Here is a 21,961-nt window from a genome sequence, read left to right on the forward strand (position 1 = left end):
TTCCTTTCACCAGGGGAGGCCAATCTTTATTGAGATTTTCGACGGTCAGGATTTTTGTATATTTTTACTGAATTTTCAGATTCCGTGGTAAACACGTGATTAATGACCAAACTATGTGGTCGCCTTGTACGCAATGTGTATTAGCCGCGTTACACGAAATATTTATTAATTTTTCGTCTCACGATACACACCAAATAATTAAAAAAAGAAAAAGGTTAATTGAGGGTAAAATAAGAAAATAATGTTGATTATAACTAAAGATTACAAATATTCCTCGCATTATTATCTATTCCTGTTTTCGTTTATCGTCGTCTGTCAAAATCAAAATTATTATCTCGTACGGACAAACAAACGGCCGTTCACTGTTACGTCGAACCCAACGTGACGGCACTGCACGATGTTGACGGGATGTACCGCCGAGGGGGTCAATGAGCTGGAGCTCGCCGGGATTTGGTTCGTCGTTCGACGGTACGAACCGAACCATTTGTTTTGCATGTAACGGTTTTTCCTCCATGGAGGGAGGGTTAGTTCTTTGCTCTTCAACGATCTTTTTACCGAATCGCTCATGACCTTGACGATCATTTTCAATTCCTCGTTTCTTCCCACGAAAACCCTAGGCAAATGTTGTAACAGCCTCGAGTACTCGGTCGTCGGCCTGGCGATCTCGAACTCGGAAGCGAAATCGAGATCAATGAGGTACCGGTTTTGGCCCGTGCGTGCTGCGGATTGCACCACGTCTATGAACTCGTAGTTTCCGGCAATTAGGCCTCCAGAGGAGCTCCATTTGGTCTTGCATATCGCCGCATTGTGGCCTACCTCGCGAAGATAAGCCATTACTTTACGCCTGAAAATTGCTTTATCTGTTTTGAAAAAAGAAAGCATCTCCATTGCTCTCAGAACGTGAGCCATAAGCAGATTCCTGTAAGAATCCGTGTTGTTAAGAGAGGTTGACTTGATGATGATCTCAAGCGAATCGGTAAAGTCAAGGTTTGAGTCGACTCGATCTGAGTCAGAGTTGTAACTCGTTTGTTCAGCTGCATCGTGGTCGTCTTCCAGAAAACTGTGAACAAGCTCCGAGAGGCAAGGCGAATCATCATCTTCAACGACAACGGCGGCAGAATGTTCGCTTCCGCTACTGTCGTAACTGACGCCGACGAGACGAGCCTTGACTCGGTCGTCGAGCGGGTCAGTAACTCGTTTAACTCTTTTATCAGAACGAGCCATTAAAGAATTTCTATACGACAAACTCGGGTTTGTGTTTTAAGGGGTATTGGTGTTGACTAGTTTTGATTTAAATAGGAGAGACGGGAAAGAACATAGGGATATGTGAGGGACATAAAAAAGGGAAACCCAGCTTGATTTTTTTTTTTCTGGTAAGAAAGTGAATAAATTATATTTACGGGGGAATTTTAAGTCGAATATTCCAATAAATTGCTGTGTTTGCATCATATCAGATTGTGCCTTTTGATATTCGAGTTTAAATGGATAACCGAGCCTTAATATTAATTCTTTTATATATGAAAAGCAACTTTCATTTGAATTTTTAATTAATACCCTATCAGTTAATTCAGTACTATATATTTTTTATTTTATATTCTTGTGATTGTCTTTCAAATCCAATTATATATGAATCAGTATTATTTTAAATCGCACTAATGTTATTATACATAGTTAATATGTACTTTCCTTTTCAATTTATTTATTAATATTTAGTTGGTATTTAATTTTTTTTATCTAATTAAATATTTAAATTTAGAATCGATTACATTTTAATATCTCTGCCTTAACGTCATTAGAAAATGATAATGTGGCATTGACAACAATCACACGTAATTGATGTTAGCCTCACATTATGATACATGATGAACATAAATAAAAATAATAAAAAATTTAAAAATATATAAATTAATAATAAAAAGTATACATTATTATTGTTTAGATTCATCTAAATTTAACAATTATTTGTCCATATTTATTATATATTTATTATTAGTTTGATATATTTTACTTTCTTTTATAAAATTTCACTTTTATATTATTATTTTGAAATAAAAATATAAAAAATGAATTAATAAAAAGTATTAAAAATTTTCTCATGAACCTAGACAACAATATGTTGAGATTCATTCTAGATGTGTTTTTTTAACAATTTTATTTATTTACTTAAAATATCATGTTTTCATATTATTATTTTCAAATTAAAAAATATGTAAATTTTAATAAAATTGGAAAATATACAAATATTTTAGAAATAAAGTATAAAACTTTGTTTTACATCAAGAAATAATATGGACAAATAGTTGTTCAGAGTACAATGAAGGGCAAATAACCAAAAAAGGCCATTTTTTTTCAAAATTTACCGAAATGGGCCGGTTTTTTAATTATTTACCGAAATGGGCCATTTTCCGCGAAATTGCGTCCACGTCAGCGCGATGTCAGGGTACGCGCAGGAAATCGGGTCCACGTCAGCGTGATTTGTTGACGTGGAAGGAAATCGCGCCCTCTAGGACGCGATTTGCTGACGTGGCATGAACAGTGTGTTTTTAGCTTGGAAAACTTTGAAAGGCCATAACTTTTGGCTCAGTTGTCCGATTGAGACAAAATTTTTTTTGATTTCGAATAACTTTTTGAGATCTACGCGCTGGAAAATTTCTTAGAGATGAATAGGGACTAATTTGTAAAGTATAATTTGTTAGTTACGAGTATAGGGACTAAAGTGTAATTATTTCAAAATTAGCACGAAATTTTTTTATTTAAGAATATTTGAATGTTATGGAAGGATGAAATTTAATTTTAATTGAAAAACGAAGCTTAGATTTGAAAATATGACTATTTAGGTTTTAGGGACTAAATTGAATAAAATGAAAAATTTTAGGGAACTTCTCAAAAGTGGAATGAGCTGACTTATACCTATAACAGGATGATATAAGACAATTTTGTAAAAAAATATCCGGTGTTTACTTCAAATAAATGAGGAAAATAACGATTTGAATGTTTCAAAATTCAATTTTAAACCGAAAAAATCAAAATTTAGGGGCAAAAAAGGATCTTTTTCAACGAAAACTTAAGCAAACCGCCTTCGGCAGTTTTCCAACGCGTAGATCTCGAAAAGTTATTCGAAATCAAAAAAAATTTTGTCTCAATCGGACAACCGAGCCAAAAGTTATGGCCTTTCAAAGTTTTCCAAGCTAAAAACACACTGTTCATGCCACGTCAGCAAATCGCGTCCTAGAGGGCGCGATTTCATTCCATGTCAGCAAATCACGCTGACGTGGATGCGATTTCGCGGAAAATGGCCCATTTCGGTAAATAATTAAAAAATCGGTCCATTTCGGTAAATTTTGAAAAAAAACGGCCTTTTTTGGTTATTTGCCCTACAATGAACATGGACAATATTTGTCTAAATTTATTCTAGGCTAGGCATGCTTTTTTAGTAATATATATTTATGTTTTATAAAATATCAAGTTTTTATATTATTATTTTGAAGAATATATAAAATATATAATTTATAATTTATAAAAATATATAAAAAAGGTTAATAATATTTTTAAATTTTTATTAAAAATATAAATTAAAGTTTTATAAAAATACTAAAATTTATAAATTTATAAAAAAACATAAAATATATAAAATTACTAAAAAATTGTAAGTCGAGAATGACTCTGAACAAAAAGGCGTATAAATACATTTGAATCTGGACAATCATTTCTCTTGGTTGATTCTTCGTACATTTATAAAAAAAAAATTTTATTAATTTTTAAATTTTAAATTTTTATATCTCTTTAATTTGAAAATAATAATAATAATACAAAACCTAATATTTTATTAAAATTTTAAAATATATAAAATTACTAAAAAGCACATTTGAAATGAATTTAAACAAAATGTTTTCTAGATTTAGATGAACCTAGATAAATGGTTATTCAAGTTTGGATGTGAAAATATTATATTTTTTTATGAATTTATATACTTTTAAAGATTTTTACTTTTTTTTTATATTTGCTACGTGTCTTAATTAGATGTTGTCATGTGTCATGGTATGGTTGCTTGTTAGTTCAACATCATCAATTTTTAACGACGTTACTACAAAGGTATCAAAGCGTGTGATGAAACCCAACTTTAAGTACTAATTAGAGGTCTAAAGAAAAATTTAGACACCAACTAAGCTCAAGCAGACAAATTCAAGAGGTATAGTATATATTAACCCTATTGTAAATTTTTAGAGATTATAGGTTCGAATGAGTTAAGATGTGTAATATCATTTTCAAGTGAATAATTAATTAGGTTAATTGCACTGGACATGACTTGTTCAAAAGTGGGGTTACTCATTCAAACTCGAAGGCCCATCCATGAGTTGAAAGTTTGGATAAAAATATGATACTCAAAATATGGTTTGGTATAAAAAAAAATGAGCTTGAGTAAAAAAAAAACCAATATCTTTTTTAAAAAAAGGTTGGACCTTAGACATAAATTTTCAAGCTCGAGCATAACTCAACCTGAATGCAAATATATATTTAATATTTTATTTTCTATCTAATAATAAATAAAATTATATATTTTATTCTATGTAATATAATTATAAACAAATTTATATTTTTTACTTTTTGAAATAATTTTATATGTTTTATGTCGAAACTGTTTTTTTGAAAACAAAAATTTCGTTGTCGACAAAACAAAAACAGGAGTCGCCACCGATCCTTTATTAAGGTGTGATCGGCTCACCTTAAAAATTTATTTTGGTCTACGAATTTTGAGAAAACGAGTTTGGGAGTCGGTTATGCACGAGGAAGGGTTAGCACGCTCGTGACGCCCAAAATCGGTACCAAATTGATCATTTAATGTCTTAGTGTCGAAGGTTAAAAAGATTTTAAAATCAGCTCAAATGATGGAATTTGAAAAAGGATAATCAATTGTTCAAGTCATGTAAAGAAATCGAGTCCCAATACGTTAGGGTACAATTCCTCATAATCCCCGAACTTTGAATATCACTTTTATTTTATGCGAAAATCTCCATTTTGAGAAAGTAACATGCCACACCCAATACGTTAGGACACAACAAGTTAAGTTCCCAAAAATGATTTTTATACTCATGCATTTTGAATAAAGAACATCCTCAGTTATTTAAGATCATCAAAGAAAGTCAGAATCCAATACGTTAGGGCTCAATTTCCTTCAAAAATCCCAAACTTCAAATAATGTTTTTATTCAAAAAAGCTCTGAATCAAGAAAATAACTTTGATGTATGGTTAAAACCAAAATATATTTCAAAAAGGGTATGTTAAAAGTTAATGTATAATATGAAGCAAAAACTTTAATTTAAAACATATATGAATATGTATTTACAAAATATATATATACAAGTGCAATATACAAGTAAATTCACAAATACGTGCATGCATATATTTGACACACATGTACAAGGATACATATAAAAAGATAGAATGGAATATATCAATCAAAAAAACTAAAAAAATGCATGTATATGTATTTGAAAATCGTGAAAAAGGATAAAATACAAAAATATGTATATGTGTATATATTTACAAAATAAAAAAATTTATAAGTATGTATGTATTGGAAAATCGTGTAAATACGTATATGTATATATTTAAATACTTATATATGCACAATATATATATAAAAAATAATAGAGTATGTAAATAAAAAAATATTTATAATGATTTTTTAAACGTGTACATAAATATATTAAAACGTGTACATGTTATACGACGTATATGTATGTATATATATATATATAAAGTATAAAGTCTATAAAAATTAGGAAAGTAAAACAAAAAATATAAAAAAGTGTGTATGTATAAAATATAATGTATGTGAAGGTTAAAAATAAAATAAAAATAAAAAACCATATAAAAAAATTTAAAACGCACGAATAAATATATGCATGCATGTTTTAAAGCTGATGAACATATATATTTTATACAAAGAAATATGTATATATACTATGTAAAAATGCGTATATAAGTTTAGAAATAATTATAAAAAATGATAGTAAATAATATGATAATAATAAATAATAGTACAATGATAATAGCATAAAAATAATAATAAAATAACTGATAAATGAACTAAATTGAATTAAAACAAAAAAAAAGCGGGGCAAATTTGAAATAAAATTAAAAAAACTAATATGAATACGCACCTAACAATGGAGGACTAAAAGCGAAATTAATCCCGTCCATAAAACGTTGCGCAGTGACGGACTGAATTGAGACAGAAACGAAATGTGAGGCTAAAATTAAAAGAGATAAAAATGAAATTAATTGAAGTGCGCCACAAAAAGGAGGGACCCATAGCGCAAATTCCCCATTCGGGCCAGAACGCGCGGATCCTCCCCTCCGGGTCGGGTCGACGCACGGATCTGGCCCTTTCAAAACGGTGCCGTTTCCATCAGTTATTTAAATGAAAATTCTCTTAAAAAAATAAAAAGAAAAAAATAACCCTCATAAAAAACAAAAAAAAAAGGAGAGCAAATGCTCTGCTAGGATTTTTGAACCCATTTGTGCGCCGCCGCCACTAGGCCGCCCCTTGGCCTCCGACGACACCCCAACCTCCGATTGTGACGGAGGGGGGACTCTGCGACGGCACCAGGTAAATTTCTCTCCTTTTTTCCTTTTTATTAAGCGAAAAATAAAACAAATAAAATGAAAATAGAATAAAAATTAAAAAAACTGAAACTAGGAATCAAGAACTCCAAAAAAAAACCACCTTTTGTATTCGAAAATCAATAAGTAAATCTCTATTTTCTCTCTGTTTTTCGTATCCTCTAAACTGAAACCCCCCCTTTACAGTACTTGAAATCAGCCTTTTATAGCCGAAATAGAAAAGAGAAAAAGAAAAGAAAAATCTGAATAAATCTGTTATGTTGTTTGTTGGCCCGATTTTTGCTCTTCTGTTTGTGTGTGTTGCTGCAGGTACAAGTCAAGGCGTGCGTGGAGCGAGATTTGCGGCGGCGTGCGAGGGTGAGCTGCGGCGGTGCTGAAGCAAATAGGCTCCTAGGGTTTATGTTATTTTGTTTTTGTGTGGGCTAGGTTTAGTAGGTTGGGTCTAGTATTTGGGCTTATTTATTTGCTTGGGCCCAAGCATTATTGGGCTTATACATTTTATTATATGTATTATAAGTAGGGTAAACAACATAGTTGGTCACTAAACTTTCATAGGTTTTATTTTAAGCAACGAAAATAAAAACAATTTATAAATTGGACATTACCATTAACAATTATTTTCTTTTTAATCACTCAACTTCAATAAGTTTTCATTTTGGTCACCTGACATAATTCAGGGTCGTTGTACACTCATTTTAGCCACTCAACCTTATTAAGTCTTTCTTTTGATTACTTATTTTATCTTTTTAAAAATGATTTTTAAAAAAATCATAATTTTAGTTTTTTTCCTAAAAAAAGGAAAACCTAAAGTTTTATAGGGAATTTCCTGTGTTTTTATAAGAAAAACTTGGGTGTTTATAGGTAAAAGCAAATTTATCTTTTTAATTTCCTTTATTATTATTTTTCTTTTTTAGAATTAGTTTTAGTTTTTCTAGTAAAAGGAAAAAAACATAGGATTTTATAGAGAACTATTTGGCTTTTTTATGGGAAAAACTAATTTTTTTAATTTTCTTTATTTTACCCCTTTTTAGAATTAATTTTATTTTCCCCAATAAAAGAGAAAAACCTGGGATATTTTATAGAAAATTATTCGGGAAAAATAAGAAATTTTTTTTATCTTTTTAATTTCTTTTATTGTTTTTTTCTAGAATTAATTTTTGGTTTTTTCAGTAAAAAGAAAAAAAAGTTTTTTTTGAAGAACTTGGGTTTAATAGAGAATTGAAAGTTTTTTTGAATAACTCAATTTCTTATAAAAACTCAATTTTTTTTGGAAAAAAATAAAATTAGTTTTTAAAAAGATAAAATGAGTGATTAAAATGAAAATTTATTAAAGTTGAGTGACTAAAATGAATGTATAATGACATTAAATTACCAGGGGTGACCAGAATGAAAATTTATTAAAGTTAGGTGACTAAAATGGAAATGGTTGTTAACAATAGTGCCCAATTTACGAATCTTTTATTTGTGGTGCCTAAAATGAAAACTTATGAAAGTTGGGCAATGTTATATTTTGAAATGAGATTACGGTGTTTGAATTTTAACATTTTAACCATCTCGTAATATAGAGTGTAATCTTATTACAGCTTATTCCTTTGATAATCTTATATTATGGGCATAATCTCAAATTTTGAATCAATTTGCCATTTGTTTTTATTATTCTAATCAATTTAGACTTTTTTTTTCTTAAGACTAATAAAAAAATATTTATTTTAATAGTGAACTAGTAGATATTATACATTACAATTATAATCATTATATTTATTTAATAACTTATTTATTAATATATTAATTATGGCTATAACTATAATTATGGTTGTGTTCCAATAATTTTTCATGAATTATTATAATTATAATTTATAAATTTATTTTAACATAATATAATTACTTATTAAAATATAAATTGTAATGAAACGTAAGAATTCTAATTATTGGTCATAATTTTATGAAAATTGAAACTAAAAAAATATTAAATGAACTAAACTTGTTAAAAAAACAAATTCTCTAATAAGAACAATTGAGTAAAATGTACTTTTAAATAATCTTACATTCTATCAACTAAACACTTAAATATTATATTTTAACCAAATAAACCAAATAAAATAATCTCACATTTTACCTGTAATTTTACATTTTTATAATACTATTATGAAATATAATTTAATATTCGACTAACCAAATATTCACAAAACCGTTAGCTCTAAACCCCCCAAAGTAAAATCAGTAATAAGAATACTCAAATTATTTTAAAATTATTGATAAGCTTTTATCTTTTTCATGTGAAATGGGTTAAACACTAATTTTTAAAAGGTTGAATTTGTATCCCTTCAACTTATCCATTTTCATTAAGTCGGTGGTATTTGAACTTATATTTCATCACATATTTTAGTTTCTTTACGTTAGGATCGTTAGTTTGTTATCAAACAATGACAAGTAACAAGTTCTCAATAAGACGTGGTAAAAATATTTAAAATTATTTAAAATTATATGAAAATTTTAAAAAATATAAATTCTTTTCAAGTTCATTTTAGACATGCTTTTGTAATAATTTTATATATTTCAAATTTTTATAACATATTGGGTTTTTATATTATTATTGTTGTTGTTATTATTATTATTTTGAAGTTAAAAATATATAAAAGCTAAAAAATTTTAAAAATACTTAAATTTATAAAATATTATAAATATTATTTCACATTGGAATGAACTTAGACAATTTTTTGTCTAGATTCAAATAAACCTAAACAACAATTTATCTAGATTCATTCCAAACATATATTTTAGTAGTTTTATATAATATTAGTCATAACATATTATATTTATTATTTTTTAAAATTAAAATTTAATAAAATCTAAAAAAAATAATCTAAAACTACCAGAAAATTGGAATGTATCTAAGCAAATAGTTGTTTAGATGCCTTTAAAACGATTTGTTCTTGTCAAATCTAATATGAGCTAGTGTATATATATATATATTTATACATTTATATATTAACTATTTTTAAATTTTATATATTTTAATTTCAAAATAATAATATAAAACATGAAATGTTATAAAAATTAAAAATATATAAAATTATTAAAAAAATTGAATTTGGATTAATGGTTATAAAAAAAAGGGTGTGAGAAAAAATTTTATATAACTTTTAGAATTTATATACTTTTTAAAATATTATTTAGATTTCTTATTTCTTATTTGTTATTGTCATGTGTCACATTAATAGATTGGCACGTATTATTATCTAATTAGTTATTAATATCTTGTCATCATAAACTAAGGTAACGTTTCCGTGGGCCCCGCCTATTCCGTGGTTCGGTTGGGTGTAATGCCCTATTACGGGGTTATTACATTACGCTTCTATTCCCAAAATTCTATGATTTCTATTCCCTTCCAAAAGCTCAGTTTAGCTTTCCGTTTAACCCTCCTGATTTCTAAGCCCTGTTTTACCCTCCCAACCCGAAAGCCACCTCCAAGTTATATGCTCTATCTTTTTTTTTTTGTGTTTTCTTTGATTTTTCTCTTCATCTTTGATTTTTTGTATCGGCACCCGGACAGTTGATTTGGAAGGTAGTGAAGAAGAACAATTGCTTTTTGGTGAGGCAGTTTGGAAGAGGAACTACTAGCTTTCAGTTTAGCAAAGAGCCCAACAATCTCTACAACCTCCACTCCTACAAACACTCTAGTATTCTTTTGATCCAAAAGTTTCATTTTTTTTTACTATTATTTTTCATTTGAGAATATTTGATCTGAAGTTTTATTTTCTGTTTCATTTCTTTTTCGTTTCTTTAGAAGTGAGGCAGAAATGGTATTTTCTGCATGTGCAGCAGCAGCTTATTTATATATGAATTCGTAGTTATCAAGGAAACGCGAAGGGAAATATTGGGTATTTCTTAGAATTGGATCTGGTTTCTTGAAAAATTGAATGGATTTTACCTTAATCTGAGTAAATTCTAGGATTTTCTGGGGAATCCTAATTGATTTAGAACTCTAACGAAATGTAGAATAAAATTATTATTTTTATCTTCTGAATGGTCAGAATCGGAGAAGATATAATTTATGACTAACAAGCTATGATGTTTGTCTAATATATTGTATTTAATCCCCTTCGTTTCTCATGTTCTGCACATTTTTGTACGTTTTGTTTTTTAATTGAGTTACTCTGTAATTTTAGGGTTGGCAAACAAGAAAACAGTCACCATTCAAAGTGGGGGCAAAGACCAGTCTGTGCTGTTAGCAACCACCAAGCCTAAGAAGCAGAACAAGCCTTCGGCCTTGCTTCACAAGTCACTCATGAAAAAGGAGTTCGCCAGGATGGCCAAGGCGGTCAAAAACGAGGTAAATAGTTAGTGTTTTTTGAAACTCATTTCTCTACTCTTTTATTGGGTTTGCTATTGGTAATTTGCTAATGATTAGGTTGTCTTGTGTGTGGAAAGAAATTGTTTGTCTAAGATCATGTTGGAAGCCTTTTTTATGTTGGCTTTTTATATTTAATGTGTAGTCTATGAACTAGTAAAAATTGTTGGATTTCTTGGTTAAATAATGATTTGTCTGTCTAAAGGTGTAGTTACTTGCCATTCAAGCATAAATTTTCTTGGAAGATCTTGCAGTGATGAAGCAATAACATGTAAGAAGGATCTATTTGTTGGGTTCTTCTATGAAATTTACTTGTTACGCTTGGCTTCTGAGCTTTGAATGTTATAAAATGTCATTTCAATGCTTATATTGCTAGCTTTGGGCAATAATGTGTATATTTATGCTGAATTTTAGTGTATGAACTTGCCAAGTGTGCACTATTTTTGTGCTGTTATTACTATAGATTTTCAATGATATTCTGAGATTTTGTTAATGTATCTTTCTATGATATACAGATATTCAGATAATCTAGTTTTAGGTGCTTTTCTAGTCTGCTTTTATAATTAAGTTGCTTCTCCAACATTTCAGGTGACAGACAACTACTACAGGCCAGATTTAACAAAAACAGCCCTTGCAAGGTTGAGTGCTGTGCACAGGAGTCTAAAGGTAGCCAAGTCTAGTGTCAAGAAGAGGAACAGGCAAGCATTGAAGGTTCGTGGCAGGAAGTGAGCTAGACCTTTCAGGTTGTATGAGCTCTGCTATTTTCATTGCCCCAGACATTTTTTTACTCCTTTTTTGAATTTGTCTTATTTTTCATGGTTTGAACTGAGTTGTTGTATTTTATATCTAGATAGATTTTGAAACAACAAAGATTTGGAGCTATTTACCCTTTATTTTCCCCTGATATTGAGACATTTGCTTCTGCCATCGCAATTTTATAGCCAACTATTATCACCTTTCCAAGATAATCCTGCAGCAGTGGAACTTTGTAAGTGTCTGTTGATTGTGAAGTATATAACAAAAGGATGAGCCATAATAACTGGGATAAAATATATAATTTCAGATGTCAATTTTATTGTTTAGACTTTTCTTCTTTGGAATTTGTCAGATTATTTTAAGGTGGAGATTGAAAATGGTTGACCCCAAAACCAGAAAGTAGAATGCTAATGTCAGGATCAAGTGAAACAAAGAACGAAAATAAAGAACCAGGGCAAGGAAGTTCTCGAAACCAAAAACAATCATGAATTGATTGATTAATCGAAACTTGAACATTCATCATTGATCTTTCTAGTATTATATATTATAGTATTATATATTTTATAGTATTATATATTATGATTTTAGTAAATTCATATAAGAATATTTAATATTAAGAATTTTATTAAATTATATTTTTTATTAAATTATATTTAAAAATAATTAATTTAAATTATATTTTATAGTATTATATATTATGATTTTAGTAAATTCTAAGAATATTTAACATTAAGAATTTTATTAAATTACATATTTTTACTAAATTATATTTTTAATAATAATTATTTTAAATTATATTTTATAGTATTATATATTATGATTTTAGTAAATTCATTTAAGAATATTTAATATTAAGAATTTTATTAAATTATATATTTTTATTAAATTATATTTAATAATAATTATTTTAAATTATATTTAATAGTATTATATATTATGATTTTATTAAATTCATATAAGAATATTTAATATTAAGAAATTTATTAAATTATATATTTTTATTAAATTATATTTAATAATAATTATGTTAAATTATATTTAATAGTATTATATATTATGATTTTAGAAAATTCATATAAGAATATTTAATATTAAGAATTTTATTAAATTATATATTTTTATTAAATTATATTTAATAATAATTATGTTAAAATATATTTTAAATTATTTATTATTTATATTAATAATCTTATTAAAATTTAATAACAATAACAATAATCATCTACCTAAAAAAAATTCTACTAAGGGGTATTCTAGTTATTTTAATTTTTTTCCTTATGTTATTACAACATCATTCCATTCAACCAAACACAAGAATACTATTACGCCTCTATTCCATTACATTCAACCAAACAATTGAATTACTATTACGCCTCTATTCCATTACAGCTCTATTCTATTATACTTTTATTCCATTACAGCGAACCAAACATGCCCTTAGTGCATAAGTAGTAAAGTGAGTGATAAAATACAAATCTAAATGCTAATTAAATAAAAAATAAATACCAACTAGATAGAAATAGATAAATTCAAGGGAATATATATTAGCCCAAAGTAAACCCAAAACAATAATGATTGAAGTGATTGAGAAGTGGCTCCGCATTGATTAAAATCAAGCCCCTACACTTTAAAATGATCCCTTTATTATTAGGTTGAAAATATCCATGAAACTAAAAATTGATTTAAATTCTGAGCTTATGAAAAAAAATTTGAGAACTACATTATAATATAAACGATAAATTTTAAAAAATTATTCCAACCTCACTGCATTCATCCTTTCATATATGTGTTCTTTCTTCCAAGTACGTACATATAGATATATATATTAAAATAGTTAGTTATAAAAAAAAATTTCGCTTTACTACAAACAAGTTATATGAGTAGTTAAAAATTATTGATTCTAATTAATTTATAGCTAATCAATAACTAAAATATATAGAAAAATAATACCCTAACCAAATGATACTAAAAATCAAAGCTGCAACAATATTAACTACTTTCTTGGATGGTTTTCTTGACAATGTTATTAAGAGTTCGTTTTTCATTGCGATGGTTAAAAGTGTTTTTTTACAATAGAAACAATGAAGAACACTTTGCTTTTGTAGTTAAAAGTGCGGTTGAAAAGTACATTTCCACTCAAACCTAAAAATTGGGATTTAAGTGCTTTGACCTCTTTTGTTTGGAAGTGAAAATAATTAAAATATCCTTATTTATTTAACTATTTAAAAGGTGTATAAAAAATAGATTAATTTATATTTTATTTATCATTATATTAAATTATTTAAATATTTTATGTATAGTTATGTTAAATCATTTAAATATCATTTATCATTATATTAAATTATTTAAATCTTATTAATTATTATATTTAAATTTTTAAAAACATTTTATATATCATCAATTTTACAAATAATTTATATTAATTACTTAAAAGGTATTTTAATTTTATATTTCATTTATCATTATATTAGATTATTTAAATATCATATAACTAATTTTTTACTTCTTAATATTATGCCTAAAAAAATATTTTAATTTTCAATTGCAATTTTTTACAACAATAAAAAACACTAAAAACTAACAAACACACTTTTACACTGACACTTTTCTATCCTACTTTTCCAAAATATATTTTTCAACTGCAATAGCAGTGAAAAACTAGCATTAACTCTTTAAGTGCCATTGATTTGAAATTTGTCATTTGTTAATTTGGGTTTCTCTTAAAATCTCAAAAAAAGAAAAAAAGAAAAAAAAGAATAGTACTTAAAATTATTAATTTCATCTAATTTTTCCACCAAAACTCCATACCAGCCAATAAGAGTATGGCATGTGGTATACTCTTACAGGGCATCATATATCTTTTAATTAAAAAGAAACGGAATTGATAATTTAAGTATATTTTTAATAAATACCTAACTAAAAAACAATATAATTTAGGAGTCAATTTTATATTTAAACTTATTTGCATCATATTGGTAATAGGGATTAAATGTATCACTTTTAAGGTATAAGTACTAACTTGAATTAATCTCCATAATTCAAGGACCTTTTAAGTAAACCGAACAATAACAAATTTATTTAAGAAAAAGAGAAGAAAAAGTTGAGACATTGAAAGAAGGATATACGGTATACCCAAATTATATCCGGTTTTAAGGGTGTAAACATGGGAGCATATCCAATGGTTCTAAGGGTTTATTCGATATAATTTGATTTGATTTCATAAGTGTTATTTATTTTATTTTAATTACTATTTATTAAATTTTTGGTTGGGATGAGGTGACACGTAGATGAATGAATGATTATGGGGAGAAGTGGGGCCCCGAGGGAGACTTTTTGGTAAGGTTGCCTTTGCCCCTTCATGAATTGAAAGGGAAGGCCAAAGGCTATAATAATAATAATAATAATAATAATAATAATATCTTACATTTTGCTTATTTTCTATTGGATTACCTTTCACGAAATGCCTCACAATTCATCACATGCATTTTGTCTTAAAAGTTCAAATATCACCCTCAAACAATAAAAACCCTTATATATACATATATATGTGTGTGTGGATATGTTACATCTTTATAATACTAAATTGTTTATTGATAAATTAATTGGACATTAATTTAATTAAATAATGATTAAAACATTTTTATTTTATAAAATAAATTATAGTAATTTAAAGATGTTTTTATCATTTTTTATATAGAAAAAATATATATATGATAAGATCTGGACCTAAACATTAATATTTTACCATTCAATTAAAGTCTTATTTATTAATTATATCAATTTTTTATAAAAAGAAGAGATTCACTTATTAATATTTTAACAATTTAATCATTAAATTTATTAATATAATTGTACTTGTTATGCATATAAATTTTGAAATAATCTGATATCTGTATAATATTATATATTTTTGTACGATTAATATTTTAACAAAAATACTATATATATTAAGATTTATGGAATGATTGTAAGTTTTTTTTACTGAAAATAAATAGTTAAAAATTTTAAATTTACATTAACTTTGATATGCATAATCTGTAAACAAATCTCTCTCCTTTTATAAATATATTTATTATATAGTTTTGAACCTTGTAGATGTGCGATTATCACATGCATACAGAGGCGATTCTAGAGGGGGCTAGCATGGGCCCGGCTCCCCAAAATGAAAAATTGCCATATAGGCCTTCTAATTTAAAAAAAAATTAAATTAGTAAATATAAAATTGCACTTTGGTTCCCTTTAAAATTATAAAAATTCAATTTAATACTTTAAGAATTATAAAGATATAGACTATAAAAAATTAAAATTTCATTCGGCCCCCTAAAAAATTGTTCTGGCTTCGCCCCTGTGTGCATATCAATTTCAATGCCACAAAAGAAGAAGAGATGAATTTAATGAAACCTTTTTTTTTGTTTTTTGTTTTAACTCGTTTCAACCAAGCAATTCTCAGTACAATAATGAGCCAACACATTGATAAGGAAGTAGCTCGCTTGCTACGTTAACTAACTTTCGTTGTTTTTGGCAAGTGTTGCTGAACAATTGCATTTCATCTTAAGTTTCATGAGGATACTAGAGTTGGTAAAACAGGCCAGAGTTTGGAAATTCGTTTATGTTGATCTAAATTTGAAAAAGTTCGAGTTTAAGAAAATTTGAGCTCGAGAAACTTCAAGCCTAAGAAAGCTCAAGTCTGTAATAAACCTAATTCTAAAACTAATCTGACCCAAGCCTAAGATAAATCCAACTCAAAGCCTGACTTTATAATATTGAACAACCATAATAGACATTAATAATTAATATAATTTTATGATATTACTTAAAATATAAATAAATGACAATTCTTTATTTTTCTGAAAAATATATTCATAAGTATTACATATTTATATTAAAATTTTATTAATAAGAAAACTAATTAATAATATTTTTTTATGTTAAATTATAAAGTGGAATAATTTTTTAAATATTAATTTAATATAAATATTTTTAATACTATAATTATATATGTATAATAAATATATAAAATTATTAATTATTAAAATCTATAAAATTAAACTTTAATGATAATATAATAATATATTGTATAACTATTATCGAAACTGAAATTGATTACTTAACTTGACCTTAAACCGATTTACTAAATTAGTATACTACTAATACATAAAATAGTATTATAATATATAACTATTACTAAAAATATTAATACATATATAACTATTATTATCATATAGATTATAATAAAAGATATAATATTATATGATATTATAATATTTAATTACCGATGCATATATAAACTATTAATATATTATATTATATTATATTATAGGAGGGTTAGCTTTTAAATGTATGAAAATTATAGGGACTTAGAGCATATTTCGACTAGTACAATAATACACAATAAATTATAATAAGTAATATATAATGTACTCACTACACTAAAACAAGCTTTTAGCGGCGTTTTTTTATGCCTTTAGCGGCGCGTTAGTATTTGCGGCGTTTTTGAAAGCGCCGCAAAAAATGCTGCTATTGTCAACACCGCAAATGTTAGCTGTGTTTTTAGAAATAAACGCTACTATAGATCAGGACCTTTAGCGACGCTTTCTCCACAAATGCCGCTATAGATCAAAACCTTTAGCAACGCTTTTCTCACAAACGCCGCTATAGCTCGAGACCTTTAGCGACACTTTTTCCACAAACGCCGCTATAGCTCGAGACCTTTAGCGGCACTTTTTCCATGAACGCCACTATAGCTCGAGACCTTTAGCGGCGCTTTTCCCACAAACGCCGCTATAGAACAAACCTTTAGCGACGCTTCTCGCAAAAAGCCACTAAAAACATAACATTTAAAAAAATTATTTTAATCAAATAATATTTATTTTTATGATAAATATTATATTATGTTTTATTTTTTAAATTTGAACTTTAAATATATTTTCAAGGATAAATAAAAAATATTATTTAAATTAAATTTTCTATGAAATTTTTAACTTTAAAACTAAATATAAAAATTAATGAATTTAGTTTTAGAATTTAAAATAATAAATTAATAACACAATTAAAATCCAAAAGTTAGAACTCAAGTTGTCGTAAATATTAAAATAAAAATAAAAATTTAGAATCAAAACTAAAATAAATAATATATATGAGAAACAAACTGACTAGTTGAACCTGCTTATGACTATACACATTGCAAGGTAATAAATGTGCACCTCATCTTTCAACATCATTCACATAGTGCACCTCATCAAATATAACCTACATTCATATAGTCACAATAGAAAGAAACATCTTAAATATCATGTTCACAAATTAGACAAAAGAACTAACAAGAGCGTTCAGCAGAAAAGTAATGAAACTACTATGTAAAGTAATGCTACAAAAAGCAACCCCTTCACCCATTCAATATCACGAATAATATCTGCACCTCGATAAAGCATTGACCTTAACAATTCAGTTGTCATGATGAGACAAGAAGCCTCTGGTCTCAAACTAACATCACCTGTGAGAAGGCCAACATCAAACTTCCCATAGAAATCTCTATACTTCTGGTTGCTAATTGTTTTAATTGGAGCAGTATACACAGCTCTAGTGCAATGCTGCATGACATGAAAACTTATCAAAAAACTTGAAACTAAACCAAATTCAGCATAGAACTTCAGAAACTTGAAAATAAAAAAGATGTGGCCTGAGGTTCTTAATCAATGTGAGCAATTTGTCACATCTCCAGCTAACAAAAAATCAAAACATCTATAGATTTACAAGCAAAAGACCAAAATAGCTAACGTAATTTTGATGCCAAAGCAAATGCATATTCTGCTACAACTGTCTTTCTAGCAGATGTATGTGCCGCCACAAAAACAGATTCCCCCTTTTCCAGATAATATATAGCATGTAATCATCACCAAAAAAATATCAAAATATTAATGTGAGCAGTTTGTTATAGAAGATAAAGAGATGTTCTTGTAGGCAAAACAGACTGCAAGTCATAAGCTGGGAGGGAAAAGAGAGAGAAGCAACCCATACAAAGGTTTTATAAGTGGATGAACTTAATTAAGGCAATTATATTTTCCACATGTGCTACTAGAAACAAACTTGTAAACTTGTAATTTGATGTGTCCAGGTTCCAACCAGAGTTCCCTGTGAAATTATTTAATAATTGAGCGAGCTACCATTAATCAAGTATAAATCAGAGTTCCTAAATCATACAAATACAGTAACAACAATCAGAGTTCCTAAATCATACAAATAAGAAAGATTTTGAATTTACAAGGCAACGAGAGAATTTACATATAAAAATTCACCCAGAAACCAAATGAATTTCAGGGATTTTGAGATTAAACCCAAGAGGCAACTTAAGATTAATGAAAAACCACACACTAAAAATTAAAAAAATAAGATTTATTTTAAAACCATGAATAACAAGAATCAATCAAAAAAAAAAAAGAGTCATGGCCTTTTAATAACTAGAATTTGAAAATCATATTCCAAATTTAAACATCGAAAATCTTCCTTAACAAATGAAATACTGATTTTCTTTAACTAAAAATTATTTTAAGATTAAAATAAAAAAACCCTAATTCCAATTAAATCCAAACTTTCAGCTATAAAAAACCAGAGAAAAATCACCTCAATATCCAATTCACAAGAAATATTTCTAATCGTAATTACATGACCAATACCACTTGCATTCCATCAGATTCACAGAAAAGAAAAGACAGGAAGAATTCAAAAACTCAGCAAAGAAGAAAAGAAAAAGAGAAAAATTAATACCTCTGAAAAATATTTCAAAGTCCACAGACCTTTGTGAAGCAAAAGACGAACACGTCCAGGAGTGAGAACTCCTTGCTTCATTGGCTTTTCACATTCTATAACAATGGTCTGAGTAAGATGAATTAGCAACAAAGTAAAACATATATAACAATGGAAGAAGCTAGTTCACCTTAAAAACACCTTGGGTTGTTTGAGAAATGCTTTCTCCGTCTAATATACAATAAAAAGAAAGATCAAAGCAGTTTCAACACATAAAAATAAGACAGATATAAGGCAGAGAAAGAGGATAGCTGTCCAACCATAAACTGTATTGTTGAAATCGAATAGGATCTCATTTCAAATGTATATACATATAGAAAAAGGTATACAGGAAATCAGATATAAGCTTTAAAGTAACCTCCAGAAATTAGCAGTAGGTACATGAAAGATTGACCAATTAAAAACAAAGAATTCACATAATGGTTCAGAAAGTGACTTCAAAATTGATCCTATATTCATCATTTGCTATCTCCAAGGCATTGAGGTCATTTCAATCATCACATAAGACTTGTGCTGACTTTCCTCATGTTAAAAGAAAACTTCTAAGTGAAGCTAAGCATACAACATTAATCATTAAATTAACTTAAATAGGTGAGGTACAAGACTTAAGTTGAATTTCCTACACGTCAAAGGAATTTTTTTAACTGCAGCAAAGTATATAATATTAATCATTGAATTAAGTTCTACCATACATGAGGAACAAATGAGAAGAATATATCTTAATGATAAATAAAATAAATCATGTAGTTATGTAAACAGAAAGATAAAAAAAGCAACTACTGGATCAAGTTCCTTACAATCTCAAATGTTTCTATATTGAAGGCTTTGAACACACTACCACATGTACCATCTCCAAGCTCCTCCAAAATTTTATACCTAAGTGATAAAAGAGAAAGTAGAAATATATAGTGATAAAGAAATACAAGCTTCAAATGACAACTTGACAAATTTAACCAATATTAAATGCAGTGCAAGGAACAAACCTTTCCATTCTTGCAGTTGTAGCAGATGACAATCAACAATTTGTCAATGTAGTTCTAGCAACCTCCAAGTAGAGGTGTCTACAGTATTGACATAGGCTTGATCACTAGCTTGCATATATGGTTTACTGCTAGACTGTAGCATGAAATGTATGATACTGACAGGAATAGACTTCTCATCGTAAGAATGATAGAATATCAGCCAGAAAATAATCAACATTCGCAACTGCAGCTTCTACAAGCTGCGTCCATCTCTTATCATCTAAAAACAACGAATCTACAAGACCTCCAATAGAACTTCAGTACAAGTCTTAAAATTCCTGTGTTGATCCATTTTCTTTACATTCAAATTAACTGATGCCCCATATATCAAAACCAGGGTCTGTAAACAAACACTGAAAATCAGTACACCTTAGTAAGAATGAATTGCTTTTCATTCATAAATCATGATCTAAAGAAAGGAAACTGACCAACATATTAGACAGAAAGCCATAGAATGAATGTTATAAGGATTGCAATACTTTTTTAGAAAAATAATACTATCCAAGGAGCTTGTAACACAGTGGTGTATAGACATAGAAACAAACGTTGACTGAGGATCATGGATGAAATTTTAGATGGTCAGAAACAAAAAAAGCCAGCATCAGTCTTTCCCTCCTTACTTGCTTTTACTAATTATCAAAGTGTTCTGTAACGAATTAAGTCTCTAGATTTTCAACAAGGAGATTTTTGCAAGAATTACATCCGCATATTCAAACAGATCTCCTTCTCAGCTGCTTTAGCATCCAATAGAAGACTGACTACTTGGTGCACCGCCTCCTTGTCGATTATGGAAGAATTCACTGCTTACAATTAAAAAAAATACTAATAGAATATTAAAAAAAAAAGGAAAACCCTAGAAAAGCATAAATAAAGAAAATTACAGGATTGGTGATCGAGCTAGTCGAGGAGGAGATCAATAGCCTCATCTTCAGCATCTTGGAAGCGATTGACGAATGAGAGAATCTCATCAAGACCATCCGTCTTCAAGCTGTATCCTCTTATCTTCAATTTCTTTTGAATCTTCTTACAAGTTTGCAACAATATGGTTTGGGAAAAAATAAAATGGGGAAAAAAGAAGAAGAGATTTTAGGCGGGATTTCTGGGGGTGGGGGGAATCGATTTTGGGAAAAAGGGGGAAAAGAGAAAATATTTCATTTGAAATTTTGGGATAAAAAAATATAAATACAAAACGACGTCACTTCGCAAAAAATATTCGCACTCTTGCTCGACTTTTAACGGCGCTTAGACCAAAAACACCGCTATTGTATACCTTTTGCGGCGTTTTTTTCATAAACGCCGCTAACGCTCAACTTTTTTACAATTCTTATATTAAATTATTGTATCTTTCATATAAAATTTAAATAAATAATTTTTTAAATTTTAAGTAATATTTAAAAGAATT

At 27.9% G+C, this 21,961-nt stretch overlaps 3 protein-coding genes, 1 long non-coding RNA gene and 1 other non-coding gene across 19 annotated transcripts; 3 read left to right on the forward strand and 2 right to left on the reverse strand.

The window, feature by feature from the left end:
• Window positions 1-231: 231 nt before the first annotated feature.
• On the reverse strand, window positions 232-1,544 carry LOC107933949 (uncharacterized). Its single transcript, XM_016866270.2, has one exon. The coding sequence runs from the start codon at window positions 1,222-1,224 to the stop codon at window positions 331-333; it is 894 nt and encodes a 297-aa protein (XP_016721759.2). The 5' UTR covers window positions 1,225-1,544; the 3' UTR covers window positions 232-330.
• Window positions 1,545-6,127: 4,583 nt separating this feature from the next.
• Window positions 6,128-7,231, forward strand: LOC107933965 (uncharacterized). Its single transcript, XR_001693776.2, has 2 exons — window positions 6,128-6,613; window positions 6,937-7,231. It is a non-coding gene; the product is annotated as an uncharacterized lncRNA (long non-coding RNA).
• A 2,928-nt stretch (window positions 7,232-10,159) lies between these two features.
• Window positions 10,160-11,882, forward strand: LOC107933946 (60S ribosomal protein L28-1; the record flags this gene model as incomplete). The annotated part of the gene is made up of 3 exons (XM_016866267.2): window positions 10,160-10,307; window positions 10,797-10,960; window positions 11,567-11,882. Coding segments are annotated over 3 exons (453 nt in total), but the record flags the coding sequence as incomplete, so codon positions are not given.
• On the forward strand, window positions 11,226-11,315 carry LOC121219725 (small nucleolar RNA R24). Its single transcript, XR_005916616.1, has one exon. It is a non-coding gene; the product is annotated as a small nucleolar RNA R24 (small nucleolar RNA).
• Window positions 11,883-17,887: 6,005 nt separating the features above from the next.
• LOC107933951 (DExH-box ATP-dependent RNA helicase DExH11) lies at window positions 17,888-21,678 on the reverse strand. 15 transcript variants are annotated; one of them, XR_005915629.1, is made up of 7 exons: window positions 21,441-21,678; window positions 21,260-21,359; window positions 20,521-20,899; window positions 20,335-20,413; window positions 19,668-19,708; window positions 19,499-19,593; window positions 17,888-18,324 (listed from the first exon to the last, which is right to left on the reverse strand). XR_005915629.1 is itself a non-coding variant. In XM_016866273.2 (3 exons), the coding sequence occupies exons 2-3, from the start codon at window positions 19,577-19,579 to the stop codon at window positions 18,064-18,066; spliced, it is 342 nt and encodes a 113-aa protein (XP_016721762.2). In that variant the 5' UTR covers window positions 19,580-19,593; window positions 19,668-20,328; the 3' UTR covers window positions 17,888-18,063. The 15 variants fall into 15 exon arrangements, 2 of the variants coding, with proteins under 2 accessions (XP_016721762.2, XP_016721763.2); XR_005915628.1 differs by having other exon boundaries at window positions 21,180-21,359; XR_005915631.1 differs by having other exon boundaries at window positions 20,988-21,359.
• Between the last annotated feature and the right edge of the window lie 283 nt (window positions 21,679-21,961).

This window comes from Gossypium hirsutum, chromosome D07 (genome assembly GCF_007990345.1).
Source record: "Gossypium hirsutum isolate 1008001.06 chromosome D07, Gossypium_hirsutum_v2.1, whole genome shotgun sequence".
NCBI classification, from domain to species: domain Eukaryota; kingdom Viridiplantae; phylum Streptophyta; class Magnoliopsida; order Malvales; family Malvaceae; genus Gossypium; species Gossypium hirsutum.